At 36.6% G+C, this 18,718-nt stretch overlaps 1 protein-coding gene across 1 annotated transcript in view; it reads right to left on the bottom strand.

Annotated features, from left to right (window-relative positions):
* Window positions 1-18,718, bottom strand: part of HDAC9 (histone deacetylase 9) — a 286,192-nt gene that overhangs the window by 49,763 nt on the left and 217,711 nt on the right. Inside the window, exon 21 of the mRNA XM_051609619.1 lies at window positions 11,266-11,384. Coding sequence (XP_051465579.1) covers window positions 11,266-11,384 — 119 coding nt within the window. The remainder of the gene's footprint in view (window positions 1-11,265; window positions 11,385-18,718) is intronic.

The raw sequence follows: 18,718 nt of genomic DNA, 5'->3' as shown, positions 1-18,718 counted from the left end.
TGTAGGAACCATAAAAGATACTTCCTGCACTTGGAAGGAACTATAACTTTCAGCTGAAAATAAGGAATTTCTTTGCAATAGTCATATCTGAGACTGCAGATACTCGAATTTTTAATAGAAATAAAGACAAATGATAGCAACTGGATTTAATTTGTCACTAGTCAATACCTTTTTTCTAATAAAAAAATAAATAAATTATTTATTATTGTTTCTTTTGTCCATTGTTTTTGTAGAAATTGTACATTTTAACAGAAATAATAATGCCTTTTCTCTTTAATTTTAAAAAGAAATTTATATTAATATTTTCAAAATATATGTGTGAAACTATCAATTTTTAAATTGATCATTTCTTTTAGCAGCATAAAAATACTATGCAAAAAGTTATTCTTTGCAAACTGTGAACATCGCTTAATAAGAAGAAAAAGATGGAGAACATACACAATATGCATGAATGGCAATCATAAATGAAAACATAAATTATGTGGTAATAGATGGGAGTGACCATCTTTCCATGCAACACAATCATCACTGAATTAATATCCCATGTTAAATAACCACATTAGGAAGATAATTTTAAAGCTAGCACATTTAAAACCCAGACTTTTTATTGAAAGATACATTCCACTATTAAATGGAATAGCTTTGTTTTGTTTTGCTTTTAGAGATTGCTAATCCATTTAAGTTAGAAAAACAGATTTAGAAACTAGCCCTCACAACCAAATTGCATTAAATGTATGCAATGCTAAATACCAAAAAGGTTTTGGTAACTACCTAGCTAGAGAAATAGTCTTTTTTAGAGATAAGGATGAAGAAAAAGGGGTAAGACCATGGATAGAAGGAAACAAATATTTATTTCATGCTAACACTTCCTATCTTAAGCACAGACCAGGAAGTAACTAGATTCTGATTAACCAGCAATATTATTTTTTTTTAATACATATTTCTTTTTAATTTATTCTTCCAAAAAAGATCTTCCAAGACCTGTCCCTTGGTCCACCTTAGTGTATATGAATTATAATCAATGATGGGGAGAAAAGAAGGAATCTGAAGTAAACAAACTACTACTAAATGCATTTCAAAAAGATTTACTTTATAGCAGACCTACTCCATTTCTTTCTTTCCTATTTAATTCTATAAAACTTCAGGAAGCATATAAATGACAGCTTTCTCATGTGAATATGCTTTTGAATGTTTTTTAGCATGTGTTTTTGTACCATATTAATACTTACAAAGCAAGGTCTGTCCATGTAAACATTACTTATTTCAGTTAATCTTAGTCAGGGTGGTGGAGTGGTCTCAATCAACAGGACTTGTCAAAGTGAGTAAAAGCTTGTGGAATTAGGACTTACATTCCTGCATTTCCAGCAATTCTATGGCAATTAGTTGGTATAAGCAAGAACAATTTTCTTACAAGAAAAACCCACCAATACCATCCCCCCAAAACAACAAACAAAGGTAATTAAAACGCTTTAAAAAAACAGGGTGTTTTTTGGTTTTGTTTTGCTAATATGCCAATGTTAGCCACTTGCACCATTTTATTGCCAATTTCATGGCATGAAGTGTTTGCATTAAAGGTATTATAATCAGCAGATTGCAATGGAATCTCACTCTATAGTGGATAAATAAATGGCTGCAGGAAAAACTTAAAATATGAAGGAAGTGTGTCCAGGGACCTCCACAACAAAATAATAACTCTTACAATATTTTTGAGGTCTGAAGCAGTGGCTTTTAGCTTCTAGAATTGGTATTACTGATACTGTATTTGAACAATTAACTAAGGTGCAAACATTCTGTGTGGTGCTGCATAAAAATGTGATTTTTTTTAAACCACTGCCACGAATTGATGTTTTTAATTAAATCACATAGGTAAGCACTCATTTCCCATTACCCACAAATAAATAACATGCCTGTTAAAAGTCCTATTTATTTATTTTTTTCCTTTTAGCCAATAGCACCTTGTACTTAAGTTTAAAAATCTTATTTCATATGTGTTTGCTGGAGTAAAAAAAAACTAATGCAACTGCAACTAAGACAACTGCCTGGGATCAAAGCTAAAAATACCAAGAAAATCTCTTCAGATCAGTGAAGAAATGCTGGTGCTGATACCAGTCAAACCTGAAGTGTACTTGATACTGGGATAGTGTGAAAAAGATGAGTTTGCAGACCAAAAAAACAGATGGCCCCTTATCACCCCATGGGGCTAAACACACAAGAGCAAACTTCAGAGACGCCTTACCTTTACCCTGTCTGTTCCTATCAGGAGAGACTGTTATATTAAGGGTTATTGCCTCTCTAGCCCTCCCTGTGATCAGCTTTTGAAGTCCATGGCCAAGAGGCCAGTGTGAGAATATCACCCCAGATAAGAGGTGTTTGCTCTGTGAAATATTCAGGACAGGAACCCATGGACCCCATGATAGTTCAGCAGGGAACCACAAACCCCAGCTAATATCTTCTAATCCCCTGTTGGTTTGAGAACTACCCACCATAAAAAGCATAACTGGCTGTTTATTTGCCCAGGCAAGAGATAACATCTTAAAGTTACAAGTCTGCCTTTAGTAGGGAAGTGAAGCCCCAAGAAACGAACCATCCAAGCTCCTAATCAAAATGGTGTGTTCTCCCTTCTTCTCTGCCTAATGAGATGTAAACATTTTGGCTGGTGTCTCTTTTGAAAGATATTAATCAAATATATTGGTTAGAAATCACAAAGGATAGTCCGGTTTGCACATTACATGTCTTCTTTTATAGCATTCTGAAGCTGCAAACAATATGTTAAAAATTTTCCCATGGCACAACCAAGTAAATACTTGTGGCACATTTCTATTTATTACAGAGAATAGTTAAGTTCTAAGACATAAATCATGTTCTTCTACTAAAGGCTTCACAAATTCCCAAAGACAAGCTTAATTCCCAATGCAACGATGCTATAAAAGATCAGACACTTTGTTAGGGAGAAATCCACATTTGGAGATGTCTTTCAAAAATCTTCTCTCAGGACCCAATCCTGTGAAAGGCACATGCAAGTTGCTGAACACTGTGTCAAGCTCCATTACGTTCAAAATGGCTCTAAAACCTTATATTTAATTTGCTGTATTTAAATTGTAATCTGACAAGTTTAATACTGTCTTTTTGTTTCAATTAGGAGAAAGATTTCATTAAGTTTAAAAACTAAAAAAAGATGTCACCAGTTTTACCTTTTTTGCACCCCTCACATCAATTATTGTCATTAGCCAATGTCACTGCTGTAGTATGAAAGAAAAAATAACAAGAGGTAGGTGAAGAAATAAGGGAAGATGACCAAAAAGGGAAAATTACTCTTGATGGTTCTGTAGATCTTCTTTTTTCTTTCCATTGTAATCTATCCTGTGCCCTGTCCCCAGCAACTGCCCTAAATCAAGGAACTGGCACCTGATGCATTCTGCAGATGGATCAGCACATCATATACAGGTGGTTTTTCACTTGTGTGAGCGAGTTAACTAGCCAGCAGACACATCTTCTGTTTGTGGGGCAGGAGCAGGAGTGGAAAATGGAAATCTCTCCTGGCTGATTTACAGAAAAAAATGCTAAGTGAAAGAGCAGGTCAAAGCAGTGCTTATTTATTAATATTTCTAATTGCTCTCACTTCCTGCTGAGGCAGACCCTTTCTGAAAGGCACACCAGTTAACCAGGCAGTCACCGAAAACACTGGACAATAACGAAATCAGTGCTAAGATTTCGGAATCTTTCAAATGTGTTTAAAATATGTGTTCAGTTAGACATGTGTGCCCCAAAGTCTGAAGATGAGGATTTTCCTGGCCTCAGTAAATAAACTGAATTGTTCACCAATCTGTTTCTCTTGGGTCAAATCCATAGTCTGAGCCATAGACACATGCTTACTTGACAGCACGGGAAGGCAGACTCCTCATCCCAACATTAGAATTGTCCATTCATATTAGCTACGTCCTAGAGACAATGCTAATTTTACCCAGTGAATTCCAATTTCTATTCTGTTTCCACAGTAGCCAATAGACTACTCTTTCTCATAGAACAGGATTTCTGGAATTTTCTAGATTTCATATTTATAACTGTAAATGTGGTGTAAATGTCAATAATTTACCAGATCACAGCAAATAATTTGTTGATATTTGTAGAACAAATGCAGGAGTAAATGCAGCATAATCTGCCTTGAGAGTCTGGGCAATCCAATGGCCAAGCCCAAGCCTTAGGAGATGCTACAGAAACCACTGTTTTGGACTAGGAAGAAAAAGAAATCAAAATGCTTGCTTTCTTTCAGTAACTCCTATGAAAATACTAATGTCTGAGGAGAGGTCACCAGTGAACTTGTCATCTATTTTGATGTCTTTTTTATTGTACCAAGCAGCCATTCAAATGGCATTCCAGAAATCACCCTAGAGAAAAGCCAAAGTTTGCTTTCCAGAGTGACCAATTGTAGCAAAGTCTTGATGATAAGTTTTCTTGCTGCCACTCACTGGGTATCCTGTAGTTTCCAAGAGACGAAAAGAACAAAAGGAAAATGTTTTATATGAATCAGGAGACTTCCTTGTGAAAAACCATATAAAAAAGATCACTGTTCCACCCCAGCTCCAAGGCTCTGAGTCAAAAGCTCAAGATCTATCCTGCTGCATAAACATCTTAACACCTCTAGTACTGCAAAGATAACCCAATTATGTTAACCAAAAAAAAATCTCTGAACCCAGAAAATTCAGACAAGAAGGCACCTGTGACAACTGAATTAATTTAGCAGTTTTCTGCTACCAAAAGGTATCCTACTCTATCTCTCCCTTTCTCTACTGCCCCTGCCCCCTTTCCACTAGCTGTGTCACATATTGGTGCCTCCATAATCTGATTCAGTTTCACAGCCTAACAGGAATCTCTCCACTTTTTTGGTTGATTAAGTTTTCTGATGGCTTGATGACTTAATCCTGCATGTGTTTACAGAGAGATCTAACAAGAACCAGAGCCAGTACAAGGTAAATAACAGACAATGCAGAAGGGGAAGGGCCTTCCCACTGCTCTTTTCTAACTCAATGAGCTGTTGGAGCAGCTCATGCTGCCAACTGGAACTGTGCTCTGAAGCAGTTAGTGCCAGACTTTCCAAGATCATAGCTTCTTGTGCTGATAATTAAGTCAAAAATACATTCTTGCTTGTGAAGTGAAGAAATTAGACCTGCAATGCTATTTTTACAGACTTGAATTGTGTTTAAACATCTACCAAGTCAAAACTAATATTCTGTTTAGTCAGCTGTCAATTTGCATGGACTTTTTTTGCCTGCCTTCCTTTAACATCTATGTATTACTTTAGCCCCAGTAGTCCCAGTCAAGGACTCTTTTTCGGAGTCAGGTGACAGGGAAGTCCATCAGACAATCATAAGACAGTGTAGTCCGTCCCCAGAGACATTACAATCATTTTCCTTTAACAACTCACAGTCAGTTCAAGGTCCTGTTGATACTTACATTATTACCTGGGGGCTCCTATAGAAATTAAGTGCTTGCAGGAAAACAAACAGCAAGCATATATATCATTTGCAGTAATCTAAATTCTCAGAATAGTCACATAGAATATTTTAGAAATAGTAAGGGCTGGCACACAAGAAACCTTTCCTCTGAAACATGTCTGAACTACCAGGCTTACACCCAGATCAGTCCTACATTTGAATTAATTGATATGCAGATCTAGCTTTTTCCTTTGGTCTTTTTCTAACCTTTACTCTCTGTGGGAAGTTGGAACTGAAATTTGAAGGGCAAAGCAGGAACCAATAGGACAGGCATCCAAGTTCAACCTGGTTGCTCTTACTTGTATTCCGAGAAGTACCAGTTCCAGCCATGAGAAGTGATTCCTTGATGGAAGACCTGTAGGCTACATGTAAGACAGCTGCACTTTTCACAGATTAATTTCTACCACTCAGGCTGACATAACCTTTGGAAATAAACTGCTTAGAGCGTTAATTGTTTCCTCTGCTGTGATTAATCAGACAGAGTGTGCACTATTACAGTGCAGCCCTCCAAGCCCTCTGCCTGCAGAGGGCTTGTGAGGAGGGAAATTGTTCATAGCTTTAGCACTTTTTTCATTGGTCCCACTTGAATGGAGTGTATCACAGCATAATGTAGCTTTTGAGAAGTTAAGGGGGTCACTGCAATTTTCTCAAATAAAAACTTTAAAAGCTTACTTAGAGTCAGTTATATTCTAGACACTGGATCAACCTTGCATCATGAACTTGGCATAACAGCAGACAAGTATCCAAACTGACAAAATGTAATTTACTCTTTAAGTGCTTGCAGTGGTATCTTTTCCTACTGCTAACTGTTGATCTTATTTTGCACTCTGGTGTCAAATAGCATCTTTGGCATGAGAGTAAAACAACAGGAAATCTTCAGTAAATCATCATAGCCTTTAATAAAAGTGTTTCAGGAAGATAAGTACTCTGAAAAAAAATCTTCATTCTTGTTTGACACTTCTATATTTACTTTATTCTTTTTATGGAATGGCCATCATTTAATGAGCAATTATGCACAATATTTACTTGAACAGTAAAGTGATCTCAGTGACTTTAATGCAAGCATTATTCTAAAGGCTGCTCCATAAAACAAAGAGAAAGTACTTCACCTCAGGATAATGTTACAGGGAGAGCTTCAGTCAGCAGAGCTAAATTTAAAAACAGTGCTCTTACAAGATCTAATAACTTGCAAATTTATGAGCAGATCTGGCAGCTCTTTTTCAGACCTGTTCACTGTACAAAATTGTGATAATAGCTTTCAGCAGAGGTTGTCAAAATTAACTACAAAATACAGCACAGAATGTATCAGCTCTATCTTCAGTAGTTCCACGTTAGCAACACCAGGATAAGAGGGAAGAGTAGGTTCATACTCTATAGGCATCACCTTATTATTCTAAATATAGAACTCCTTCATCTCCTTTATTCCTTCCTGCACTATTTTTCTTACACTTTAATGTCATTACAATTTTTGCTACTCTAGTACAAAAAGTGGATTTGATACAACTGTGGTTTTATAATATATAATATTTTGTCCCAATCTTTTACTTTATTGAAAAAATAATACATTTCCAGTAACAAAAGTGAATTATTAGGCTAGTCAAGAACTGAGATGTTTTCCTCTTATCTACTTGCATTCTACAGTAAAATTACAGCACCTTTTTAGTTCGTGATCTAAACAAAAAGATCCCAATTACATCAATAGTTACTCTGAATATGAGAGTTGTGCATGAGAGAGCTCCCACTGCTACATCCCCCTTGGGGAACCAGTTTAACCAAGCAACATGGACAGAGGTATGCTAATACTAAAGATAGAGCTGACAATACAAAAGAAATTCTGCTATTTTGGCTCATGAAGTTAAGCTTGAATCATAAGAGAGGGACCAGAGAAAGTAAAATCTGAGATAAGTTGCACGGATATCCCTGACAATCTGAGCCAGACCCTACCAGAAGTCAGTGAAGCTCCTTAGCAGTAGTTGTCACCTATAACTGATGCAAGACCGTGGGCCAAGAGGACCAACAAAAACATTTAATGTGCTGTGTCCCTTGCCTTCTTTTCTTTCTTTTTCGATGTTAATCTTGATGCAGTTATCATAGCATATGGCAAGGAAGAGTTTGTGAGTGGTGGTAATACATTTATCAGGAAAAAAAAAAAATTAAAAAATGTGGAAAAAGGAACTCCTTTTCAGATACAAGCCCTTTTTTCTGGGAAGATCTTCAGGACAAAGTGATTGTACATTCAAAAGTATACCTACTGTTTCCAATTATGATAGGTGGTCTTATACACAGTGTTGTCAATGAAGCTTGCCTTTTCTTACTAAGACCTTAGGAATATAGCTAGTACCAAAGGCCTGAGATCTTCCTGACAGCAGAAAGTCCTGCCATACACCACCAGCTGCCTCAAGTCTTTGAAGCCAAATCTTTTCCTTAACAGAATATAAAATCTATCACAAAGTTTATGCACATGGGTTGAGCATGTGTTTCAAGATGTATATGTGTACTCAGGTACATACAAGCACCTTTTGAAATAATAGCACCTCATTGAGAGACAGGATTGGAACAAGGGATAAAAAGAGCCAAGAAAAAGAAAATGTGCCTGAGAAATCCTCAAAGTTGGAGTTAAAAAAAAGTTTTAGTGCTCATTCTCAATTCTATACTGCACTGAACAAAAACTGTTTGAGGGCCAAGTAAAAGTTAATTATTCATTTGTTTAGTGAAACCTTTCTCCTCAAAAAATCAACAGGCAAGGATGAATAGCAAAGGCAGCTGGAGAAAGAGATTTACCTATGGAAAGTGATTTGAAAAAGTGCAGTAAGAATGGAAAGATTCAAACTTCCCTTCTTATCCTTATTAAATACTACCTCTTTTCTTCAATGGAAAAAAACCTGTTAGTGATTTTGTTACTTAATGGGACTGAGGATAAATTAGATAAGTGAGGTATCTCCTAGATCTGCCATAATCACTGATCTCTTCTGGCTTTCTTCCAATCTACGCCCTTCTAGAGGATCTGAGACACCTCATTGTGAGACATCTTGACATGCATATTAGACCCATGCATTTAAAATCAGCTGCAAAAATATATGTGACTATTTTCTTGCTGATAACTTTGTTTGCCAGAAATGGCAACTCCTTGGTAAATCAGATTGTATGTCGATACAGTAAAAAAATTAAAAGACTGGGTTAAAGCAGGTTATAATTTACACCTCTCAAACTGTGTAGATTTAGTAGACCAACTTTTTTCTGTATGCAATTGCCTGCTGTATGGTTACTCCAACGTTGTACTTAGTCCAATCTGTTATCTTCATCTTATGGTTTATACTTTATGGCTTGGGAATTCTGATTGACTAATGTTAATTTTTTTCTCTTTGACTCTACTCTGGACAAAAGACATAAATCATTCTTATCAAGAATCTAATGTCTTTAACAACAAGGTTAGTAGCTAAGGAGCCATTTTCTCTCCTTTAATGTCAATCTCTCCTAATTTTATATGTGTAAAGTTTGTGTTCCATCACAGAAATAAGAAAATTCCATTCATTAAGTGTATATATATAAATAATATTTACAGCTTAAACTGTACTTTGCATTTACTTGTTTTCGGCATAATTTATAATTATTACATACCCATTATATTTAAAATTGGCATTAATATATAATTTTACTCTTCCATATAGAGCTTTCTCATTGGACTTTATTGTTTTTAATAGACTGTTCATTTTTCTACATACCGCAGATAGTGTGCTATGTTCTAAAATGGTATGGTGGAATGTGGAGAATTTTGTTTTGGGGAAATAATAAATTCCTTTGGCTTTGTACAAAAGGCTTTATTCATCCCTCAAGTGCATGATCACTATCTGGGTCTATCTTGGCTTTTCCCTTAATTTAAACACGAGCCATGTACTGTAAATCACCTTTCTTTTTTTGCTTACAGACACATGTGCAACATGCTGATGTGCAGCATCTTATATTTAAAAATGTACCAAGATTGTAGTTTCTAAAAAAAAGTTATAGGGAGTTAACTCATTAATGAAAATTAACAGCTATTCCAATATCAAACAGTTTTTCCTTGCTGTCAGTGTGAAATTTAGCCTCACCTGAGAGGAAAATATGAATCTTACTGCAATTTCTTGTTAAGTTGTTGAAGCTGCTACTCCAAAACATCATGTAGGCCAAAGCATCCTATTGGAGCATATTCATGCTTAAGGGACATGGAGCATGCACTTTCAGCTACTAAATACAGATAATTATACAATACTTCTCAACAAAGTATCTCTTTTTTACTAGTTAGAAACTTATCTCCCTACCACATAAGCCCACAGAATAGTGCCTCAGACCAAGAACCGTACTTACAGAAAAAAAATAGAATAAACCTCTTACAAAGGGCTTTTTCATTCACAATGTTTTACTAAAAGTCATAATACAGAGATAAATGATCCTCAAACATGCATACAGACTGCTATGTTTCCTTCCTCTCTAGCGCAACCACTGCATTAACCTGAAAAGCTGTGCTAAAACTTGGCACTTCTTACTTGCAGCCAAAAGTAAGAAGCCAAGCCACTTGTGCACTAGCACCGGTGTGTCTCTGCATAGGCCCTTGCACTGGTCTCTGCATTCTCACTTTCCACAACACACCATTATGGACAGGCACTCCAGCCATCCATCTACCCTTTTTGTCCTTGGTATTCAGGAGAGCCTGTACAGCGTGCAGTTAAAACGAAAACAAAAAATACATGTCTCTTCTGTGGTAAAAAACTTTGTTCTACTGACCTGTAACAAAAGCCAGAGGTCAGAAGGACAGAATCCTCTGAGCTGGAGTCCACTCGTGCAGTGTGTTAAATGCCATTAGGTTTCATTGACTTCTCCAGTCTTTTCCCAAGGCATTTGCATTAGCAGCACAGATCCATATTTAATAACTATTTTAATGTTATCACAGTTATTTCTTGAAATGCACTGAAGAAAAGCACCTATTACTAAAGGTACTAACTCACAGCATTGTATTAGGAAAACATTTTGTGTTGTCTCATGAAAAGGAATTTATATATAGGGATGTTACAGTGCACATTACTGTACAGAGTGTTACAATGTTACCCAGCTTTGATTCACATTCTAGGCCCAGAATCAGTTTGGCCACAGTATCCTGTAAGAGCTAGTGACTTTGGAGTGCTACATATGATACAACTCAGACTGACCTGTCTTTCAGAAAGTATTAAATCTCTGCCATGAGCACACATTTTGGAGGACTGAAATGGACATCCAAACATTGAGACCCAACAGAGTAGTCTTTTAGAAAATTTTGGCCTTCATGAACACTGATGTAATTCAGGATTAATGCCATCGAGCTGAAAAGATTACAATAACAAAAGAGCAATATGAGATTGGATTTAGGCCTCCAAAGCCTAAAATCTCCAATATATATTTTAAGACAAATAACCTACTCCAGCACTTGGAAAATGGGGCCTATTGAAAAGCACAAAACCTCTGAAATGTTATTTGAATGCCAGAAAAGTAACAGTTTAGAAAGCCAAGACAAAAATGCCAAGAGGAACAGAAAGGAGTGAGCCAGAAACTCTAATATGTTCATTTCCACCCTGTCCATGAGCTGGGCAAGACCACAGCTCCACAGTCATCTCTGAGTATTAACTGATGGACAGTCCCTGCCCTCAGTGACATGGGTGCCAACTGGCAAAAATAGAAATACGGACGTAAGCTGGACTTAAAATGAGGTTCCTAACTAGAACAAACACCAACTCAGAAACACGTGCCTTATGATGATACCTACATTTAGCTGTCACTTTGTACCCGCCCAGAGGAGGGTCGTGGCCTTCCACTGCATCGAATCCCGCTGACACCAGGACAATCTCTGGATCAAACTCATTGGCAGCTGGCATAATCACAGTCCTGTCAAATGAAAAAAACCAAGCTGTTAAAAAATGAAAGAACTTCTCTCTTCATGGTATAAATTGCCACTATCTTAAAAATCCACAAGATATTTTCTTTTAATTAAACCGATCTTCATGGTAGCTGTCCAAAACCAAACAAAGTCCAAGGCTTCAATTACTTTCTTTCTATAGTCACTCTTTTTTTTCTTTTCTGCGATTGAGGAAAAAAAATAAATGCAGGTACATGTGAAAGCCTCTAATGTTACACACACATCTGTGCCTGTTTTATCCTACTGCCTATAAAAAGCTGCCTCTTCCAGGGAAGTGACTAATGGTTTACAGAGAGCATTCAAAGCCTGAGTGGAAACCCGGACTGCTCCAGTTAGTGCGAACTTGGTGTAAATTTGAACTATAAATTTCTTTTGGGAAAATGTTTGCTTTCCAAACTTTTTTTTTCTTCTTCTTCTCAACATTTTTAAATGTTTGTCGAGGTGGGGGGTGACTCTAGCAAAGGAAAAAACATGAAATTCCCTTAATCAAATCCAGACTATGTTGTCAAGCCTTTCCAAGGTCAAGCATAACAGGAATGTGACAACCACAAACTAGTGACAGCAACCCCTGCTGGTGTTAGGAAGATAATTCAGCCCTTCACAGTCACAAAGATTCCACTTTTTTAACTCCTTCCTCGACAAATTTCCATGGGCATGTTTTGTCACTTTGTCATTGCTCTTCTCCAAACTCAAAGCACTAAAGATATGCTGAAGGAGAAGATAAATCGCTGCATTCTGCACTCACAGATGCCTTCTTTCAGGCTGACCTTCCACAGGGAAGGCGTCAGGATGGCTTTTACACCACTGCGACAAACGCTGAGCCTGTAACAACTGCGCTAATTGAAGGGGATATAACTAACACTAAAAGACAAATACACAGATGAATGTTCTATTCCAAATATATTAACTCAACGAAATCTCATTTGGTCTACACTGGTCAAAATGTGAAGATCAATTTTAGCTCAGTATTTATTTATTACTTAATCAACTCAGGCCAAAGAGAGCATGTTTTTGTTGAAAGATTAAGGGTTTCTGTGGGAGAAAAAGAAGCATATTAATATTTTAACAACTCCTTAGGTTTTTGATCTGTTTTAAAAACTTTATTTTGTTCTGATTTCCTCAAAGGAAAGTGTTCCTTTTACTTGTTAGTCAGAGAAAAGGAGAATTCAGATTAAGTAATAAATCTTTGTCAGGACATACAGCATTTAAATGAATATTGTTTTACAATAGGAAAAAAAAAAGCAAACAATAGAGGCAACTGCATTTTTTATGGTGATTTCATTGAAATTGCATCACAAATGCCTGCAGACAAAGTGGTATAATTTGAGAAACATTCATTATTTCATATGTCATTAGTAGGCCTCTGCTGAAGTATGGATTCCAGTATCAAGCATTGCATTTCAAGAGGACCTAGATCAATTTGAGAGAACAAAAGGAAAGAAAAAATCTTAAAAATGTGACCTACGTGGATAAAAAGATAAAATTCTAATTCTTTGATTCACAAAGCATGACAGTAAACACAATAAAAGTCCATGAATATGTAAGTGGTTGTTGCAAGAGGAAAGAAATAAGCAGTTCTGCATTTCCACTGTCAATGGGACACGAAGAAGTTGTAGCAGGAAAACTGTAGATCAGACTCTGGAAAAAGCTTTTTAATACTAAGGACAGATAATAATTTAAATAAAATGTTTAAGTACAATCAAGAGTCTCCGTCTCTTTGATTTTTTTATAATAGGTAAAACAAATAGCCATCAAGCTTGCTACAGGTTCAAGCTGATATGGCCTTAACAGGGAGGTCAGATTACTTTTCTTCCAGGTCTTTTTCTCCTATAGTTTCATGATGTATAAATATGTAACACTCAAATTATGCATATGAATAATTACATTAGACACTACAGTGACTGAACATTTTTGCAGGCTAATCTCCACAAAGTTAGTGAACAATATCAGGAGTAAAGATTTCCTACGAAACCCATCTTATCTTTCTTATGTACATACCTTCTGATACTCAAATTATATGTTCTTTTTCTGAAGTAACACACAATTCCCAAACTTCCCCACATCTGCAACACACGTGGCACGGATCGTGATTAGTGATCAGGACTGTGGCTGATATGCAATCTTGATCTGTCCCCATAGCACCACATATCTTATACACTAAAAGAAGGAGGGATTCTATGGAGAACCCTCCCTATCTGCAGCGACTTGAGCTTTTGCACTCCTCCTCTCCATTCACATTTCCTCAAATTCAAGCCAGGCTCTGGTTTTTATTTCTTAATGTCAAATAAAGTGGCAGCACTGCAGATTACAGCACATACAGAGGATGGAGTGTGTTCAGTGCAGACAGCTCTGGAAACCCAAGTTACTGACCACCAACAAGTCTTATAAGGCTAGCACAGAAGCAGATTTTTGAGAGGCTTGTAATTTGGAACATTGGGAAAATCTTCCACACTTCTACCACATTTCAAGACCTTGCTCAAAAGCATAAAGATGTCAGCACATTTTTTTATAAATTGGGCAAAACAATGCATTTGACCCTTGATCTCATTCTCAGAAGCAGCAAAAATTGTCTAGCCACAGTTTCTTCAAATTGTTGTCAAGTAAATATGCCTGATATGAAAACTGCCAGCCACACTGAATAATATTAGTAAAATTATTAAACACTGAAAGCAAGGTCTTGCAACACAAAACACCATAAATAGTTATTAACACCATCTCTAGCAGTACTGAACAGGAAATAGTAACATATTTGTAAATCTTTACAGAAATTATATATAGGAAGCTTAGCCTAAGGAGGAGCATGTAAGGATAATAACCACAGCTGAGACTTAGAATTCACAGTTCTGTTACTGCTTTCTGTATTACCGGAATTGACATGAGTAAAATAATATCTAAGAGGGCTTTTCTGATGGAGAGGATTTTTTCATTAAAAAATTTACAGTGTCTGTAAATTTCAAAAGAAGAATAGCATCCTAGTTTTGTTGTAGTACTGTTTCACAAATTATGACAGAACCTTGCTGCTGCTACTCTGCATACTACATACCAGAAGAGCTAACCTATGTGCCTGCATGACCTGTGTTTTTGTTAATTTCTCTTTCATCCTCCATAACATTGAGGGACTCTAAAAGTCTGAGCTCATCCATCTTACACTGTTCTAGATTTAGTACTGAGCAGAAACTCTATGGACTTTTCTTTAAAAAAGACGTTATGGAAAATATTATCTGTTTACAAAGACAGCAAGGTTAAGTCTTCTCTAAAATGTCTCAGGGTGTCCGTGGTCCTTGTTACAGCAGCTAAGACTACTATTTGGTCTTTCAAAAAGGTGACAGCTGCAAGTCTCTCAACTGCATAGAGGACCCTATAGCCATCTAGTTACAAAATCTCTAATCCAGTCTTCCTCTACGATAACCAGCAAGCATTTAAGGTTGCTCCTCTTTTGGATGACTACTATGAGATGTCTGCTCAGAGAAGAGTGGCTGAATGTCTGGAAAACATCATAGCATTTTGATTTGGACTTTGTGTAGATAGGACCTCTCTAGCCTTTGTCTTGCCTTGGCAGGAACTCCTTTGTGGCAAAAAACACATGTAAATTCCTTTACAAAAGTGACAGATACTTTCCTATCTTACAAAGCGCTATAGAGAATCATGTACATACATCTCATCAGGACATAAATAAAACCTTCTGGTATTTCCCACCTCTCATGCTTTAGTGCCTTCATTACTCCTGAATAACTTTCTTTAGAAAAATGTTTTGACATTGGCCACTCTAAAGAAAGCACAAAGCACAAGATTCCATCCTTTTTTTTTTTTTTTTGGCCCAAAATCAATGTGAAGCACACTTCTCCCTTGTAAACAAGCTTCTTTTACCTCAAGTGAGTGAAGATGGTTGGACAGGCAGCTCCTAACCCTTCACTGTCTCTTGGGAGTAGAGAATTATCAGACCCAATTATCTTGCTCCTTTATTATCTCATCTACACTCTGGAGGGCACAAAAGATGTAAGAAAGATAAAGCCTCCTCAGAAACTCCATAACCATAGCACTTCCTTTCTCAATTCCCTAAGAACAGAATCCTCTGAATCAGATAACAGAAAATGTGCTTTTTTTGTTAGTTTATTTTTTATTTAGGAAGCATACAGCTAGCATTATTTATACACCAGCAGATATTCATGTTAACCTTCCCAAATTCCTCAGACCAGCCCTATGCTCAGAAGTCATGCTGCAGCTGGCAGGATTTGTTACGGTGCGAAGGGTCATAACTGTTCATCAGAAATCCTTTGCGAGGGTGTGTAGGCAGCCTGCACTCAGGTAGGAACAGTTATTATCTGATTTGCAGCAGGAGCAAGAAACATGATTTGGCTTCTGGCCATAAGTCACCAGACAGTTAGGGACTGGAGGCTGGCAGGCCATCAGCTTTCTGCTTGAAGCCAGTTGGGCTGCAGGGGTTATCAGCGAAGGGAAGTTAATGCTAGAATCCTTCTCAAATGAGTAGCTTTTTTCAGAAGAGAAGAGAATTTTATTCTTCCACTATGACTCATAGTCTCCTCTACTCCCTTCTCCAAAGAAAACAGAACACATAAAAGAGATATTTATTTTCTGTGATCCTGAATCATATAGAAGCATAAATATTTGGTATACTCTATTCACCTAACGATGACAGCAGAGTGACAGGGGTGTCTTGCCTGACTGACTGCTTCTTTCTTTTCCATCACATTTTCATTAATATATGTGTCAAAGCTTGAAAGCTTGAGCAGCTGGATCACAGGAGGTATTTATCTGTCCTAAACCTTGCAGTTACAATGAAACTGTGTCCTCCAGTCCAAGGTAGTGCAGATCCTTCTGTAAGTCTGATGGTCCTGGGAACAGTGTATGTGTCTGGGAAGCTGAAAAGATTCATTTTTGTCTCACTAAGGAGATTTCCCCAAAGAATTAATATGTTCCATTTGGATATGCTGCTGTCTGCAGAGAAGCCAAGGGATGACTTCTATTTGGGTGTAGTCCTAGAGAAAACATCAGACATGTGATCCTCCCCACCAATGTGAACATCAGATGCAAAACATTAAAGAGATTCTACCAAGGGACTCTGTTCCTTTCATTCTTCCATCCTATTTTTGTACATTTAAAGCACGTGGTTAGGATGCTCCCAACCATTTGTTCTCCCAGAAGAGATTGTACAGAAGTACCTAACCCAGAAATTGCCCTACAAATACCATCACAGAGCTAGAAGTCTCCAAAGAGAGTTAAGCTGATGCAAATAGCTACAATTCTTTTGCTGTGTTGGTCATTTACAAAGGAAACGTGCAGGAATACCAGCCCAGGACAGTAATTTATGTAACTGAGAGAAAAAAATCCACGCTGTTCTAAAATGGCAGGTTGGAATGGCTTAGTAACATAAACTATTTCCTCTTTGCCTAAAATCCTCCAGTGTTTTCATCCAGTGATCTCAAAGTACTTTCAGAACATTAATAAATGGAAAGGCTCATATCTTCAGCTGGTATAAATCAGCATAGCTGTTTCTGATTGCACAGTCCTCTAAAGCAAGCATTTCTTGTACCCACTTCACAGATGAATCAGCTAAAACTAAAAGCTGGTAAAAGACTTGAATAAATTACTTAGCTGTCCCTGTAAGAACCTCCAAAAAGGCAGAAGACTCTAAGTCCAGTACTTCAACTTCTAGAAAACACCATAAAGGCAATTTATTTATTTATTCAGTTATACCAGACCTGTATTTTGCAATAAATATATATGCACAATGCATTAGTGCTATCAGAGTGGAGGTTTTGCCACCAAATGGAGACTCAGTGTCTTGCTTGAAAGAATGTAGGTCTACCTAGTTTCTGAGTTTCACATACAGCGAATAGAATACTGTTCCAAACAACATGTTTGGAACATAGTCCTACCTTAAAATGACACGAGTTTAAGTATGTTCTTGAATGCACTCTGATATAACTAGATGAGAAAAAAATTTAAAAGATTGCCTCAATAAGTATGTGGAACTTATGGTTTATATTATTTTTATGTGTTGTTTGCACATATGTTTTAATATAACACAATATCAAGTAATGCCTATCCTCACAGAAAGCTAAACAGTGTTTCTATACAACTATTGGAATTTTTTCTCCATATTCATTGAGTTTATACTCATAAAGTAAACTCATTGAGTTTATCTTCATGACTTTTCTTTATGCCAGTTCTACTCTCAGCCCAAGTTTATCAAGGCCAAACCTGAGAACTTTCTCCCAAAACTCCTTCTTGTTTGTCATCTGACCTTAGAGCCTTGTCCTGGACGTATCCTCCATGGAATGCCTAAATTCTGCAGATTTTATCTATATTAGTTTCTAACTTATATCCTTCATGTAAGTTTTATCTTTATAGCCTGTACTTTTATGTCTTTCCTTTTACCCTTAGAGGTTCACTTTTTATATATTTTTAGTGATTTTATTTCTTTTTTATAAGCACGGTCAATATTCTTGTCCTTGCTGTTATTCTGTAGTTACCTTATTTGCTTTCTGGAGATAGAAAATATATTTTTCTTTTATTCTTCAAGGGGCAAAAGGTACCACACCAATACAAAATCCTCAGTACTGTAAATAATGATAATTTCACTGGGATTTACACATGGTATTAAATTTAAGCACATACCAAAGTGTTTAAGGGGCCAGGGTCTTTCATGGATACACCCAAGTTAGTAATTTCAAATGTCATAATTGTAGGAGTACTTAAGTGCCACTGAATGAAAAGTTTTAGAAGCACCAACAGTTTTGTTGTTTGGTTATTGTTGTTGTTGTTGTTGGTTGTTGTTTCTGTGGTTGGGTTTTGGGGGGGTATTTTTGGCTTTTGAAGACATTTTAAGAGCCTAAGGCTATAACTTGTGAATTCTTTTTCAAATTAATAATTATTTTGGCATCCTGCTTGCAAGTTTCCTGAATTCTATTACAGCTGGAATTGTAACATCTTAAGCACTCAAAAAGCATAAGGAATATTGACTACAATATCAGTTGATCCTTCCATTTTTATTATTATGAAAGGTGATTTCAGTGTAATTATAAGGACTCTTCTATGTTTTATCTGCACTGTGCCTCATTCAGAGTCTCTGAACTAGTACAAAAAGAACTAAAAAAAGAAAACATTCACAAACAGGAAAAGGATGAGAAAAATATTATTTTGTGGGTTTTGGTATTCACTTAAAAATTAATAGCATAATCAAATAAAATTATCCAACTTCTAGAAACATGGGCAAATGCATATGCACACCTGTAGTGCATATCCACATCTATATTCAGAATTGATTAAAATTCAGAGTTCA

Source organism: Apus apus, chromosome 2, assembly GCF_020740795.1.
Source record: "Apus apus isolate bApuApu2 chromosome 2, bApuApu2.pri.cur, whole genome shotgun sequence".
In the NCBI taxonomy this organism is placed as follows: domain Eukaryota; kingdom Metazoa; phylum Chordata; class Aves; order Apodiformes; family Apodidae; genus Apus; species Apus apus.
This window is presented reverse-complemented; position numbering and strand designations above follow the sequence as displayed.